Source organism: Dermacentor albipictus, chromosome 1 (genome assembly GCF_038994185.2).
Source record: "Dermacentor albipictus isolate Rhodes 1998 colony chromosome 1, USDA_Dalb.pri_finalv2, whole genome shotgun sequence".
Classification (NCBI taxonomy): Eukaryota; Metazoa; Arthropoda; class Arachnida; order Ixodida; family Ixodidae; genus Dermacentor; species Dermacentor albipictus.
Window position 1 is genome coordinate 387824271 of NC_091821.1, and position 16717 is coordinate 387840987.

Consider the following 16717-nt stretch of genomic DNA (forward strand, 5'->3'; position numbering starts at 1 on the left):
AATACAAACTCTATGGAAAATACAGTGTAGACATAGAGAAATGATGAAGACCTTCGGGATAATTTTTTTGTTTCAAGAGGGGAGGGGGGTACTGAGAGGCATCTGTCGGGTAAAAAGAGCAGCCACGTGATTCAAAGGACACTTCTTTTTTATTAACCACTGTAGCTATTTTTCTCATTTCTGCCAGTCGTGACTCTCACTGAGAATCTGGGAGTTTCCTCAGAAGGCCCGCTAAGAACGGTAAGCTTAAATTTTTCTTTTTTACTCTGGCCGCTATCGGCTGTCTGCACAGTGCGTGAATTTAACAGTACTGCAGGCTTTTGTGCCGCTAGAGTCCCTTGGTTCGTGGAAATCGCGGCAACGCTATCTGTTTAGTGCGAAATGGGTCCATTTGGTAACCATTGTTGATAGCAACTTTCAGTCCTCTAAGTAGTGTCGGTAGTGTCGCGGTGGGAAGCCCGCATCGCTTCTCGTCTAATGAACATGAACAGTTCGGTGATAATGTTGTTACAGCGAATATCATTGGCCCTAAGCAGCGCTGGAGACGGTCGTAGCCAATGAGCACATTTGTTATATGTCCGGTTGCTGCCGTTATTTGTTTTTTGTGTGCGTGTGTGCGTGCGTGTGTGTGCGGTGTGGCAATAAAGTAAAAAGGACTTGGTACGGGGCCGGTGGCTGTGAGTACGAGCGAAAGTCCCACATATTCTCGGATTCACCTTTTGTGCCTGTTTCTGTCGAGAGCTTCCTTGGCGCGCCGCCTGAGCTTCCATCGCGCTCGCGTTCCGAAGCATTCTTTTCCCGAACCAACTTGAAACTCGATACATCTCAAAAATTATCGTCTCATTCTGTGCACCGAGATGGAAAGCTTTATGTTAATTTGGGCTCGTCGCTTTCTTGGGTATGAGCTCTCGCGAATTGTTAAATGATCCCGGAGATACCGGCCGAAGAGGTAAGAACAGATGGGGGCATGTCTACTTCGCTGCTTTCCACTCGCGCAGCCGTTCTCCTCCGGAGCCCTCTGGCTTGGCGTACGACTGACAGCAGCAGAATAGTCATCCAGGCTTACTTCACTACTATTATGTGCACTTCGTTTCTATCGCGCGATTCTGTGCAGCTTAACCTCGTCCCATTATTGTGGTGTTAAATTGTAAGTGCCCAACCGTCGAATGTTTGGCGGCCCTTGAAAAGGTGGTGTGCTCAGCACAGTTCAAAGTCGGCTCTCCCTTTCTTCGCAGCTTTTGCAGTCTTTCGATCGCAGTCTTCCGATCGTTTCTTTTTCTTCTTTTTAGTATACTAGATTTTCGTAGTATCCATGCACTATACGTAAATAAAAACCCGTAACTGCCCACTCTGTGGCGCAAAGATCAGGCTCATTTTAAATTGCACGCTTGGCTTCGTCGACAACATATCAATATGGCGAGGCATTATTGTTTGGCTCGAATCACTATTGTCAGTTTTTCTTTCGCCCAAGGTCATGTGCGCAAACAAGACGTAAGCTAACATGCTTCTCGGCAGCAGTAGTCTGTGGATAGTCTGCCTAGTTAACGGTAAACCGCGCACCGTGATTCGGTGTCCCTGGGCTGTTCTCGGGTGTATATAGACGAACTATCCGTGCCCTGAGTGCAGTGACGCTGGCTGGACTGCCCGTATCCGTCTTTCAACGAGCCTGTAATACCCCCATTTGCTGCCCCTGATGATGTGTATGTGCTGCGATTATTTCGAGCGTGCCGACAACATGGTGTTGCCAGGGTCGTGTCACAAATCCTCGGGCAAAAACTTTAGCGCGAAATTTTAACGTTGTCTTGTTTTTGTTTTCATCACTGGCCACTTTCATGCTTCGTAAAATTGTAACGGCTGTTCATACATAGTTTCATTACCAACTAGGTTGGCCGGTATAGAACCATACATGTTGCAATGTTTATTCTTTCGTTACTACACTCTAAATTTTAATGATAGCATGTGGCCTTTAGGTGCTCTCGGAAGTAATATTATGGCCATTTGAAAACATTTGGCAAGATGTTATTTGCATTGTTGCCGTTATGACAAACAGTTGTACTGTGGAAAAAGAGTACTGCTGTTTTACCCAAGAACTTCTGAGTTCAGGGGGGCTATTTTGTAAGTGTCCAACTAGTGGACCTGTCCATTTCATCTGCCGTGGAAGTACTGATTGGCTGAAAGTGCCTGTCTCCTTCTTAGGTGTACCCCAGCCCAGCCAATCAAATTCAGCAGCAGACAAAATGGACATGTCCACTTGGTGGACACTTACAGAATAGCCCCTCCACACCCTTTTTCTGCAAAAGAATACATATGATGCTAAAAGCTTAGTGAATATGTAATTGGTGGTACAGCTTGTATGTGATTCTTGAATTTGACACAAGTAGCCTTGTTAAAATCGCTTATTGCAGGCTGGGATGTTAATCCTCGTCAATTAAATCCTTAATATACATGCAGTGTAAGAGGAACACATAACCTGGAGAAAACTAGTGTGTTTTGTCCCATTGCTGCCCAGAAAGTTTGACGTCTTCATTCTTGTGCACCCGTATTTGGTTGTATTGTTTATTATCTGCATGTATTACCTCAACTAACCCCATAAACACAGGGAAGGCGGGAGATGGAAATTCATGACGATAAGTAAAACGAGAACAAGGTTAAAGTGGAAGCCAATGTTTCGTCAAGTGGACTTGTCTTTTTCAAGGCGTTGTGTGCTTTCCTATATACTGTGCTGGGGAAAGCATATGTTGCCTTGAAAAAGGCGAGTCCACTTGTCGAAACATTGGCTCCTTCTTTTACCTTGTTCTTGTTTTACTCATCATCTTAACTAACCACATGATACATACTGCACTTTGAATACAAAGTAAAGGTTCCAGCAGAATATTGCTGTGTCAGGACTGTCACAGCCACAAAGAAATGTTTTCTTGGTTTTGTTTAATTAATGTATTTGATCAAAGCTAACATTCAGCAAAACTGCACTTTGAAAGCAAACTGTTAAATCTATCTTGTCAAACAGTGCATGAAGACCCCTTGTGAAGGCTGTGAAAACATTCAAAACAGGACCAATTTGCAAATATGTCCTGTTGAAGAGAATCTTGTACTTAAATAAAGAAGGTTGAGAAAAACTGCAGCGAGCTCCAAAATGAGTTATTAGGAAACAAAAAGATTGCTTGCTATCCTTTCTTCAGTAGGGCCACATTTTACAAAATGTAAGATTTCACAGCAATCCCAGGGTTCCATGTGAGTTTCAACCAAGGATATTGTTTACACTCCACAGTATGTCAAGTTGCTTTTTGTTCACTGCAGGCAAGTGCATGAGGTGCCGATGAAGACTGTAGCATAAATCAACACACCTAGCAAAATGGATGTCGACCCACCACCGCCTCTCGGCACAGGCTCTAACCTAAAGCGTTCGTCGAGTGCGCCCATGATCAATGTCTTGGGAAACACGCCCACATTCAGGTGAGCTCCAGGAACACTTCTGTCACCACACTCTTGGGTTGATGACTCCAGGGGACATCGTTGCTTTTGTGTGATCTAACATCCAGCGTGAGTGCTTGCTGAAGTTATGGACTTGTGAATGCACCGAGAAACTTTGTTGCCTGAAAGTAACAGTAGAGGGCCGTATTTCATTCCTTTCCTCATATTCAGTTCCATCTGTTTGGCTACTTTAAGTGTGCGATATCCCTGAAGGCGATCAATTGGCGAGTGGGGCTTCTGTGTAATTGACAAATATAGTTTCAGATGTTCAGTCAATATTTGTCTGCTCTCCTGCCCTCCCTTGTAAAGCGATGTCATTAACCAGACACAATCCTAAATGAGATCAACGAAAGCGAACGGGATCACCATCATAGGTTTACTGGTCAGTTTTGGTTTCGTTGACCCAGCCATAAGTTTTTGCTTAGATCATATGAGAACTTCTATATTTCATATTTTATTGTCCAGCTAGATGATGTCTGGGATGGGCTTTCCACTGCAAATCAAATGCACAACTATATCAGATCAATAATTAAGAATTTAAGATAACTTTATTAATTACATGCTTAATGTTTGAATTACTCTATATTGGAGGCTGTCACTCAGGGCAATCAGATATTAAAGGTCTCCATAAATTATATTGTCCTAAATTAGAAAATTTGCTGAAAAAATAATTTTATATCTATACGTGTGCATGTTAGTGTGTGATGGAGTGCATGTACATGTGATAACTGATAATTTTGTTTTGTGTCATGTTGCATTAACATTAAATAAATTAAACAAGAATTTGTGACTACTTCAAACTGGATTTGAAGTGACTGTGCTGTATGTAGAGGTAAATGCTTTATTGGCTTCTATTTTGTGATCACGGTGATGTTACCAAGGAAACTTGCTGCCTGTAACGTTTTCCTGTCATCAGCAACACGGCTGTATTGAATGCCATCAATCTCGGCACTTGGCAGTGAACCCAGCAGGAAAATGCGTGTTGACGTCACTAAAAGGAAGGTCCAGTGCACACCATCTTTTCTGTCGGTGCACATAGAGCACATGTGGTCACTTGGACTCGCTGGCTTCGGTGTGTTTGTGCACTCTTTAATTGTCTGCATAGTGGTTTCGATAATGACAAGTGCTTGCATTAAGTAAGTGCTTCTTGGTGTCACATTTTATTTTTCACTTATAATTCAAGGAAATAGTGACAAATGATTGTTTGTTGCCAGACTCCAGTGTCCTTACTACTCAATTTTAGTGCTTGCCTGCCTCTTATGTGTAATGCTTTTATACATATATATTCAGGAAGTTTGAATTTAAATAAGTGATCTCACAAGAACTGCGTGTCTGATATTTGAAGGGTTGGTTGTTTTCTCTTGGTCTGCTGTCCTGGGAGGGGTTTTTTACTTCTGCTACCTTTTATGGACTCCATAAAGTTTCCTGCAAAGATTACTAAAGGGAACTCTGGCACTGTGAGCATTATATTACCATGAAAGTCGGGGTTACTGCATAGATTTTAACCTTTATGCTTGTGGCTTCAAAACATTCTTGTGATGTTATTCATAGCGCTTTACCTTTCTAAATTTCCAAGCACTCGTAGTTTTCTAAACACGACGAGGCAAGTAGACAATCATTGACATTCATTATGAATTATTGCACTTGTAATGCAATATGTTGTTGAATATGAACAATTTGCAAAGACAAGAAGCTGTTTGGAGCCAGAAAAAAAGAAGTCTAGGCAAATCCATGTACTAACCGTCATGCTGCCCTAACCACCATACTTGCAGCTGCTGTAGACGCTAACGCAAGAGTTCCCTGTAGTGATTTTTGTAGGGAACTATGATAGAGCTTGCTTTGGTAAAGCTTTGATAAGCAGCTGTGCAACAGATGTAGTTTTGTGATGCGGTGAAGAGGTCAAGCTTCCCACGTGTCAAACATCACCTATGGATGAATATTATTATTATTTCAGTGTAGATGTAACTGAAACTGTTCTGATTTTGTTGTGTGCTTGTATAACAGGGAGGCTCTCTCTCCGCTGGTGCTAAGCATCCCACGAACGAGGCGCTTCAGTGCAAGCTTCAGTCCCAATCACTCGCCTTCGGTAAGTCTTAAATGAAGTGGCCTCGTAAATAGCTTTTGAATGCCTTGTAACTCTTATCTGCAACACTGCACCATTGTCTTGCCAATGAAAAAAAGCGAGTGCTTAGCCTGTGATCATTTGGTTTGCGGCTTCTGTGTTTATGCACCTGCCACTGCGTGCAAGCTTTATCATAAATTTTGGTGCTACCCATCAAAGGAATTATCACCTTTCTCACAATAAGTAACCTACATCACACAGTGATAACCATTGTCAATCTTGTTGGCATTGCATTTCATTTTTTTTTTTTCTCTCCCCAGGTGATCTGCTCCCAGTGGTTTTTCTGTAAGCAGTGTTTAGGTGTTTGTAGCATTGTTGAAAGGAGCATAATTTGTGCCCTACGCCTACTAAAAGAGAGATAGACACTCTGTACTTAGTAAATTTGAAGCTAGGTGTATTGTAATATGTAAAAGGCACAGGGAAAGAAGTACTTTAGAAGGGGTATCTGTCCAGCCGTGACAGTGCATGAGAGCAGGGTGATAGCGTCACAGTTTGGTGAGGAGGAAATGCTGTTTTCATTGCAGCCTGACAAATGACACAGCAAGCACGTTCCCATTGTTTACATACTCTTCCATGTGTGTGACACTTAAAAATTTCAATATCGCCCCATATTTTGTCAATTTTCCCAGATTTCGCTCAATAATGTCAAGAAACAGAAGTGACGGACGTTTTAGCAGCAGTAATTGATTTGTACTGCTCGAATTACATGCCACACTGCCCTTTAAACGAGCTACCAGCAGTGTCCCTGATGCTGGCCCCATGACTTAAAGGGACACTAAAGGCAACTATTAAGTCAGGCTAACGCGTTTTGTGCAGAAAGCCGTAGCAACATCTGTTGGGTGCCATTTTACGCACTGACAGCAGTAAAGGGTGGTGATGGTGTATGCAACATAACCACTCCCAGTGCAGTGGCGGGTGATTTGAATTGCGCTAAAGGTATGCAGACCCTTCAGACGCAGTTTTCTCGCGAACAGTCTTTTCTTGGCACGAAACAAGTGCTGCGAGGTTTCTGGAATAGTATTTTAACAGTCCACGTCGACTTGGTATTTGCCTTTAGTGTTCCTTTAACTCGCTCACATGCTTTTGCTCACTTACTCACTGAAACTTGTATTTTAATCAAGGAGCAAGAAGGAATAACTTGCCATGGAGGCATTAAGTGGTGAAAGTGTGTTGGTGGGCTGCCGGCACATTTATTACTGGTGCTGTGGGACTTATGCTATTTAAGTCTGCTAAGTCCTACACTTGAGCATTTCACTTGATTATACAGGAGCACAACTTTAATCGCCAAGAAGTAAGGAAACTGCTGCATCTGATGCCTAACTTGCCACCTTGCAGTCACCACTGGCTGCAGTGCCATCCCGTGTGAGCCAAATCAAGCATGAGGAGGGCATGGACGTCATGATCAGGGAGACTGCCCATGAAAAGTATGCCTTGCTCACTGTGGCTTTAATTATTTCATCTGGGTCTCGACGTGTGTTTCGATACCTGTGTACACCCTGGCTGCAGAACACTCCAACTGTAGCAGCTGGTTTCTGATGTGGGCAAAATGCACATTGCTTTTGCACGCGGATTTAGGCACACATTTAAGAAAGCTAGAGGGCCAACGTATCAAACTAGAGCCCTGTGCTAGTACTTCTATAATATTACAGGTGCTGCTGTGGGGCTCTAAACCCCTTGCATCAGTTGTGTTTACAACAGCCTGGGTTCATAAATACATAGAAAGGGCAGGAGTTCAATCATTTTTCATTAAGATGGGAAAAATGCACAGCATGAAATTTACAAAATGATTTAGTAGTCGCTGAACAAGTGAGACAAGACTGCTGGCGTCTATTTTTTAATAAACCCGGCAATCTCAAAATGTAGCCACTTGCTTTGCAATGTGTAATTAATATTTCTTTTGCATTGCTTGCATCTTAAGACACATCTGATTAGATCTTGGCTTCGAAGATGTAAATAAGCATAAAGTGTAGAAGGAGCCGGAAGATGGATGTCTGGGTGGTTGCTGGAGCTGCCAGTGTGCCTTTGTGTAGCAGGTTCTTGTCTTTTGTTGTTTGACAGCAGTTATTTACCAACATCATGCAAATTTCTGAGGTGGCTTTTCATTTTCCAAGTTCGCTACATGCAAAATAGTCAATTTTTCTCCCACACCTGACATGTTTTTCTAGGTTGAGATGTGCAGCCTAAATGTTTTGGTGTAATGAAGCTTGCAGGAAAATTGCAAATTTTTTCTTTTACACTGTGCACATGCAAATTCCTGTAACCTCACAGCCTAGGCTAAAACCTTTTCAGTGATAAGGGCATTAATTCATTCATTCACTCATCTTTTTTCTGCTGTTTGTATACAAAGATGCTAAAGATGCAAATTGTGGGCCATAGCTTTGAAAAAAAAAAAAGGCTTTTTAGCATGTTTCACACATAGGAACTATCGACATTCTCTGCTTCCACATGCCAAAAGTTATTTCTATTAACTGTCGTCAATCTGAATTTTTCTGCCACATCCAGGGAGGTGCAGTCAAAGCTACAGATATCTCAATCCTGGGATGACCTGTCTTTGGTAAGTGGTCTTAAGTAGCTAGGCTTACTAGCTACTTGCGTGGTAACTCTTAACTCTGCACCTCACATTTACTACAATATAGTGATATGAGAGGGGGGGGGGGGGACACGGTGAATGATTATGAAAATATAGAGATGGTTACCTCATTTGTGTAGTCATTGATATGCTGTTAATCTGGAGGGTTTAGCATTTTCATAACGCCATGTGACTGTATTTTCGTTAAGGCACAAGTGCTCTCTTGCAGTTCGCATCTCCAACGTCAAAATAGGCAACACATAGCATCTCGAGCCTGAAGAGAAAAAGTACGCTGCTGTTTGTCAATTCTGTTAATTTGGCCTTGACGGGACGGCCCTGATTATTCTGCGTTTCTGGCCATGGCTGTGTTGCCTCCACTGCCCCATTGTGCTAAATTGCTGTCTTGCTCATTTCTGTTTGCTTTCTTTCTTCCTTCACTCCAAATTGAAAGAATGCATGCTGATGACTTCTGACCACAGTTTCATTAGATTAAGTTCAACGCCTCACCTGAAGACATTAATTACTATGTCTAGCATTTTCTATGTCTAGCATTTCTACTGGGATTGAACCTTGGAGCACCTTTGTGATGCAGGGGTAGTGCCACGTGAAAGTGCTGGGATATTGTTCTATGCGTTCAACCTCAAGCTGATGGCAGTTCATTATCAATACGCAACAATACCTTTGCAAAGGATTTGCTAGAGTATAATGCTGCTGCTTGGTAAGACCATAATTTGAAATGCCCATGTTTGATGTGAGCAACTTCTATTGTATTTGTCAGCATTATGTAAATTCGATGTGTGGACTCTCGCGTGAAATATGCTAGAGGATGTTTTATATCTATGATAATGCAAAATTTTTAAGTGTGATCTTAGCAGTTTTGATTGTACTTGCTGCTTTTTGCTGATAGAGGTGGGGGCCGTCTGTCTTCTGCAGGGTGACGGCTGTCTAGGCGATGGAGGCAAGCGGCCCCGGTCCCTCACTGACCCCCTTCACATATTTACCCCGCCCCCGGGCATCTGCAATTCTCCCTCGCCAACGCGCGCTGGCAAGGTCTCCGCCTTTATTTCATCTTCCACTGGTTTCTTGCATGAGGTCAACTGACTATGTGGGCAGTGATGTGCGATGCGGGTGCCTATAGCACTTGTGAGAGCAACAATCGCTACCTGTTTGATGTGGACAGACAATCAGCTATTTTCAGAGCCACTCATTTTGGGTACGTGGCAAAATCCTAGTTTAGGGCGCATGTTTCAATTGCGTAATTCAAGCCAGGCAATAAGCCAGGCCACCAGGTGGCCAGTCAGCAGCTGGCCACATGTGTTTTCCAGTCAGCATTGGTCACCAGTTTTATTTTCCTCTCTTCTATGAACAGTGCTTCTGTTGGAACTTATTTGCATTCCTTTGAGTTTTTGTTCAGTTCTCGTTGGCTTTCATTGGATTGTTGTCGTCTCTGAAACCATGCACAGTGCTTTCTAGCAGTGGGGTTGAAAACCATTTCATGATTAAAACACTTTGTATAACACACCCATCACACAGGCCTCTTGCTGTACTTGCTTGCTGTACCACAATGGGCTCTCTTCTGCAGCTTGCACAAAGGAGCCAATCATGATTGAGAAATTCAATCTCGATTGGGTTCGAATGATTACATGAATGCCCTGTGTTATCAAGGTATAGCACATGCTGAGTCCTGCCTGCTTTTAGTGTTCTGTCGGCAGCTGTAAAGTTTGCAATGACTAGTTGCAGCTGGAGTTTGTTTTTCTGTAGAAAGGAGGGTTAGAAACAGGAAGTGCGGATAGCAGAACAAACCTCTTCAAGTTATTGTTCCTGCACCTTATTAAAGTCAGTCTGCTCTGTAGTTGTACTGTCATTTCAAAGAGTATTGTCTGTGTTTGTGTGAGCACATCTTGCATCGTAGGTAAGAAAAGAAGGAATGAACAAAGGGACATTTTCTCTCTATTTTGCAGCAATGCTTTTCACCATCTATGTGCGCTTCAAGCAAACAAGCGTTTTCACCTAGTCCCAGCCCCAGTCCTACAAGGAAGGCATTTGCAACGAGGTTAGTGCCACTCCACCAGATCGCCCTGCAAGTTCCAGCAGTTAAACTAGAGCCATTGCATTTACAGTCTGTTCACGTGCTAAGCTGCTCTGGAACAGTGCAACTTGTTATGCACTTGAGGCACATTGTTCACATGGAAAGCTTCAAGCAAGTCAAGCATTGCAAGTGCTTGCTTCTGTGGGATGAGATATAAGCTTCTTTAAGTTAAAAGTACAGATGTGACCGCTTGGTCACTTACAGTGTGGGCCATTCGGAGACCTATGTTTAGCAAAGCATGAAGCAAAGTGCTACAGTGGTGAAGAAAGCACAGACAGGACACAGCTTAGGAATGCAGGACACAATGCTGTGTCCTGTGTTCTTGAAGAGCAATTGTAGCAAAATTTTGTACTGCATAAAAAGCCTTGCTTCTGATAGATACGAAGCGTCCTCCATGCAAAACCTTACGTCTAAATGCATTTCAGATGCGATTGGATGTGTTGCAGAAAGCTGGCAAAATCAATGTTTTTGGTAACGGAGCTTGGACGAAATGCCACAATTACAGCTTTCCAGAAATGACACAAAACTCTGAAGTTCGAGAACCAGCGCCTACCGAGGTGCCCAGGCGTACAAGTATGACAGAGAGATGAACCCATGTGCTCTGTTGTAGGATCTGCATTGCATCCACCTACCACCTTTCTCTTGGTTTCTTAGGTTGTGTACATTGCTCGTTTATAACCAATTCAGTGAAAGCGTAATTTTGTTGCAGTTGACCTTTAAGCTGTGTCCTATATTTGCCCTGTTACTTTGCAATGACCCGTCGCAACAAGCTCACAGATGCACCTTTATGCAAAATGGTACTGGGACTTGCCTTCTGTGTGTATTGTAGAGGCAGGCAAATATAGACTTCTTTGAATACTATTCGAATACAGATAGCGAGTATTGAATATTGATTGAAAAAAATTGAATGGTCATACAGGTGTGCATATATTTACTGCAGGAATATTTATTTCGGTATAATTATGTACCATGTCTGCATGACAATTGCAAGAAGGATGGCTAACTATCAGGGACAAAGGATTAATTTTCAACTCAAGACCGCTCATTGTTAGTAACAAAAACTAGGTGAATAGCTGAAAAATTTTAGTGCCTGGTGTTCAACAAGTGTTTCAGGAAAGAATGGCTGGTGTATGACTAGCTTTCCAAAAAGGCTAAATAAATAGTTGTGAAAACAAACCGGGAATTGTTTTTAAAGGTGTCCTGAACCACCCCTTGGGCTTGGTGAAGAAACAGTCCGCAGATAGCATACGCTGCTGTAAACATCTTAGTCAAATTTTGCGAGTGGAGCACGAAGTCTCCTTTCTATCAAACGCTCTCTTTACAACAGAAGCCTGCTGCTCACTCTTTTCTGGACGCTTTGTTTTGTAATATAGCAGATTCCCATATGCGGCTGCTATGGGCCAATAGCTGGCATCAATCAAGAAGGGTGTTTGGATCAATGCGCTTCTTCCTGCTGTTACTGTGTATATTTATTGACACAGTTTAATAAACAGGCTGAATTACGCAAAAATCTGCTTTCTAATTTTGATAATAATTATGTACTTCCAAAAGAAGCCAACTATTGTCTGCTCACACGTGGCCACCCGCATAGAAATTAACCTTTGGCCACTCTGATTATCGGTGTCCTAGCTGACGGGTCTCGCTAATTTAAACTAATTTTGAACACTCAACTAGCCTCGAACCACATTAAACTTAAGAGCAGACCACACACACGCACACTCCCTCCTGGCGCCTGCTGGCTAGATGCCTTGGCAGACTCCAGCAGCAGACGCTGTAGCCTTTGCAGTGCAAGGCATTGAAAAAGAAGCGGGAGCACCGGTACAGGGGTGTTTGATTGCCAATAACTCCACTTCTGCTGAATGCATTGAAGTACTTTTTGCGACAAGGTATTTTTGAAATAGTCAATTTTTAACTTAAAATGCAATTCTTGACTTCAATAAAAAGTGGTTCAGGGCCCCTTAAGACGAAAAAGAAAGCTGTTGAAGGACTTGTGTGCAGTAGACATTTGTAAAAGAGTCTGTTGCGAGGAAAACATCACAGGTCGCAGCACAAAAGATAAGACTACAAGAAAATATATTAGCTTGTAGGCTTCCGCCTCGAAACCGAAAACAGTTTGCATTACTCATGTTGTTTTGACATTGCTTTGAAAACTTGTCATTGTCTTGCTTCTCATAACTTGCGACACTTAGTTTAGCATACGGAGAACAGAAGCCAGAGTTTAACATTTGGTTCTTTCGAAATGTGTGGTTAGTGTGGAAAATAATGATTAGTTCCTTCGAAACAGTGTTGAATACGATATTTGAAAATTCCGAATAGTTCCCTTTTAAATATGTATAGGTAGTGTGTAGTACAGCTAACTTCCATTAATTCAACCCTGACTGGCCCGATTAACTTGATCGAATTATCTGGCAGGCTGAATTAAACAAGATGCAGAAAAAATGCCAATACCCACTGCTGATTAATTTGGCAGTAGTAGTTGCCCAATTCTGACATACCCCCAAATAAAGTGCGTGTCCACTTTCCGTGTGTCTAAAGCAGAAAACTCGCATAGAAATTACATTAAAGCACCTAAACAAAGCAGAAATATATTACGCACCCGATTCTTGAGCAAAAAAAGTAGGAAAGAGTCCACTATGGTGTTTGCACAATGGTAGCTGGTTTCTCAAAGTCAACTTCGCCGCAATACATGTGTTATGTGGCAAAGCAGACAAGTGCAGCAAAGGCATTGTTTGTTTCGTATCAGATTGCGCAGCACAGGCAATTGACAGCCAGTTTCCTTATTAAAAAAAAAATGTGCCTTATAATTGCGTACATTCAGTAATCAGACATATTGAGCTATGGTTATTTGAAAATCTTCCTAGGGCTTGCTGAAAATAGGTGTTTTTGACAGGCGATGACGTATGTTCGACGCATTCACTGCCCCCCCCCCCCCCTAAGACAGACGCTGCCCCTAAAGCAGTCGCTCTTGAAGTCACCATAGGGATCAGGTGCATAATAGGTGACTGGTCAAGTTCAAATTATCCGGCGAAGGCCAATTTTAGGATCAAAATAATGAAAGTTCGAGGTCCATAGAAATGCATGAGTGTCGACCGAGAGCTCAATTGGGATCGAATTAAAAGAAAACTGAAGTCGAATTAATGGAAGTCTGAGGTATTTGGTTCGCATTCAAGTCTTCAAATATTTGCCCACCCCTAGTTTATTGCTAACTGATACTCGTGGCAAGTTTATAGCATTCGCATGGCACATTGTGTGCTTTTCTTTTTTTGAAATGTTAACAGCATGCTGTGCTGTGAAGTCCTTGACATTCTTTGTCTTTCTTGTTGTTCTTTCTTTTTTCTCTTTGCCCTGGAAGAAGTCAAAGCCCCATCACGCTTAGGCCGAGCCAATTTCCTGTTAAACGAAAATGTGAGTTACATTTCATACCAGTATTTTGACAGTCATGTCTCGTAATTGTGCTTGAGGGTCTGTGTCGTCTTGTGGCTGCTGATAAAAATGTGAAGGGCTTGGAGACATAGTGTCACCACTCCTTGTGCTTCACCATTGGAGCAGTTAGCAAATTCTTAAACCGTATACGAGGAAGAGTTACAATGCTGCTCCCGCATAAGTAAACGAGTGGTCAGGATAAAGGACTCATGCGCTCAGTCTACAGCAGCTGTGACTGTGCGCAACCAAAACTTCTGCAGTGTTAGATATAGTGCGAGATCTGGCGGCTTGGTTACTCATCTCTAGAGCCGCCAATTTGAGCAGATCAACTTTGTCTCATTACTTTGTCTCTTTATACTGAAGTTATGAAAAATACTTTGAAGCATTCAAAAACTTCACGCAAGTTGTATGCATTATGTGGACTTGATGCCGAAATGGCCACACTTGGAAATTTAAAGAAAAAATTCTGAAAAGGTCATGTAAAAATTTTATTAGTGTGCAACATGCACATTACCTTTGGAATGCACAAGAAAGTGTCCTCCTTCGCAGCAGGCAACAGGCCAAGCTTGCACGTGTCAGTCCATAGCCATAGGTGCACACTTGTGGGTCAGTGCGTTTTGCACTTCTTGGTGTTACCTTTGTTGGCCTATGCAAGTCTATGCAGTAGATAGTTTAATTTAGTGAATTTTCTAAAGAAAGAAGACACACTTCAGCAATTTCATACATTTGAGCGCGTGATGGCCACACCCCGACTTTTTGTGCAAGCTCTTGATTAAGAAAAGGCTTGCCTGTTAAGTTCGTCTATATGGTGTTTGCAAAGCAGTGGTGTTACTGATAAGTAAATAAAAAAAGATCTTTTTTTTCTCCCAGCACTGCCATGAAAATACTTTAAGCAGATCACATATAGCCATTTCATAGTGACGCTACCGTATTTACACAACTGTAAGTCCACTCAAATGTAAGTCGACCCCCCCCCCCCCCCCATCATGTGCACTAGGAAAAAAAAAGAGCATGCCCGAGGGCGCATTCGGTAATGAAAATTTATTAGTGGCTGACATGGTCACCGGACTACTCATCTTCACTAGTGCTGTCATCGCTGCTACGGTCCCACAGCGCGTCATCGTCCAGCGAAATTCCACATTTGGCAAACGACCGCACCCCGACGTCTTGTGGAACAGCAGCCCACGCCGAATGCACCCAACCACACGCTGCCGACAGGGAGGCTCTTTTGACAGGTCCGGTTGGCACAAGTTCGCAGTCTTCTGCCGCCAGCCGCTCGTACATACTCATGGCAGAGCAGGTCCTTAAAAGTAAAAGATCCGGGCTTGTTTCATGACTATGTCGCACTTCACTGGCAGGGACTGATCGCGCATTTCAGCGAAGTACGCCGCAAGCTTGGCCTACAGCTCTGGAAAGCTTCCAGACTTCGGCAGGTGGGAAATTCCTCACTTGCTGTCACAGGTGAAAATTTAACTTCGCTGCAGTCACCACCCTCGCACCACTCATTTAGAAACATCGAACTTGCTGCCTGCTGTGCTGTGATTTGTTTCTTCGGCGCTGCTGTGAACGAGTGCCGACTGATTAGTGGGCCTGAAGCACTCATGGCGACTGAGGAAGCATGGAAGTAGCACGTAGGCAGCAGGCAAGTTGAACGCGTCAAACCAATGCCTTTGGTCAAACTAAGAGCATAGAGAAAGCTAAGAGCTACAGGGAAATAGAAACACATGAGTGGTGTCTGCGCTTCCATGAATTATCAATACTCCCCACAAGCGCCGCCATTCTGAAGGCGCTGCCGCAAATAGAACAGCGGCACTTCTATCAACCATCAACACCCCTCCATGAGTGTTGTGTGCACTGTAAAACTCTCAAAAATGTTGAAAAACCCTTTTAAAAAGCAAACAAACACGCGGGATAGTGAAAAGCTACTGCTAAGGCCGTAGAGCAAACATAAAATTGTAGCTACGTTGTAGCTCCCGTTGGTCTCGCTTTCTTGGTGGTGCCATGTTTTGGTTTCAATTGTAAGTCGACCCCTCACTTCAGATTTTCAAATTAAAAAAAAATAGGCAGACTTACAATCGTGTAAATACGCTATGCTCTTGAAACAAATTCTGCCGGTGGGTAATAAGCCACAATATTAGTTCATTTTATTTATGCTCCTCGATAAAGTCCTGTAACTGCATTTAAGCTTGCCTATCTTGCAGTCATTTACAGTTTAAAGTAACCGCCAAGGTTCTCTGGCACTCAATGGTGTTTGCAGAAGCTGATTAATGTTGCCATTTGCTAATCCTCTGTTTGCTGTAGGCATTTCTGCCAATTAAAATTGATGCTGGTCATATATTTTATATATTCTATGTTCAGAATATGTATATGAGAAATACTGTATTTACTCGGATGAACATACTTCTTTTCATAATCAGATTGCGATTTTGACACATAAAAATGCCACAATTTATATTTCTCATACTTTATTTCACCATACTTATAGGGGCATTACTCAAATTTGCACATGCAAACTTAGCCCTCCTCCGGAGCCGCTGTGCCAGTGGAGCTGCAGTTGCTCACTAGCACTTCTGTAGCAGCCCTATCTGTCAGAGCTGTTACCCCTGACCCATGGTAGGATCAGGCCAGGGGGACAGGGCGTGTCTTTAACTTAAGGCGTTGATTCACCTTAGTCTTACACCAACGATGGCACCGACAGATCACACAAAGTCGCAATGGCAGAGTGTTCTGCACTGCTGAGGCAAAAACCGCAAACTGGGAAAACACACAATAGGCTGATGAGGGTTCAGCTCACCTAGCGTGGAACCATGCTCTGGCCGTGGGGCGGTCATTCACTCACAAAAGCAGGCAGGCAGTCGCTCACAAAGGCTGGGCGCTGCAGGGGGACAGTGTGTGATGGTCTTCGTGGTTGAGTTTAGTTGCGGCCAGTCGCAAGCTTGTTAGCCGAAAGACAAAAACGCATCAGGGGAACTGTGCCCCTCCCGAGCGGTGGAGAGGGAGTCTCCTCGGTTCAAAGAAAGGGTAAGGAGGGAACAGAATAGCT

At 43.1% G+C, this 16717-nt stretch overlaps 1 protein-coding gene across 8 annotated transcripts in view; it reads left to right on the forward strand.

Annotated features, from left to right (window-relative positions):
- The first annotated feature begins 90 nt into the window (after nucleotides 1-90).
- LOC135917019 (P2R1A-PPP2R2A-interacting phosphatase regulator 1) overlaps nucleotides 91-16717 on the forward strand; it is a 45727-nt gene continuing 29100 nt past the window's right edge. For 4 of the 8 annotated variants that reach the window (XM_065450498.2, XM_065450504.2, XM_065450503.2 and 1 more), the window contains exons 1-8: nucleotides 522-677; nucleotides 3298-3453; nucleotides 5476-5557; nucleotides 6929-7017; nucleotides 8096-8147; nucleotides 9096-9212; nucleotides 10124-10215; nucleotides 13604-13656. In XM_065450498.2, coding sequence (XP_065306570.1) covers nucleotides 3353-3453; nucleotides 5476-5557; nucleotides 6929-7017; nucleotides 8096-8147; nucleotides 9096-9212; nucleotides 10124-10215; nucleotides 13604-13656 — 586 coding nt within the window. In that variant the 5' untranslated portion in view covers nucleotides 522-677; nucleotides 3298-3352. Of the gene's footprint in view, nucleotides 241-521; nucleotides 678-725; nucleotides 950-1001; nucleotides 1148-1546; nucleotides 1701-3297; nucleotides 3454-5475; nucleotides 5558-6928; nucleotides 7018-8095; nucleotides 8148-9095; nucleotides 9213-10123; nucleotides 10216-13603; nucleotides 13657-16717 lie in introns of those variants that run through there. The other 4 variants (XM_065450499.2, XM_065450500.2, XM_065450501.2 and 1 more) reach the window with 4 other exon arrangements.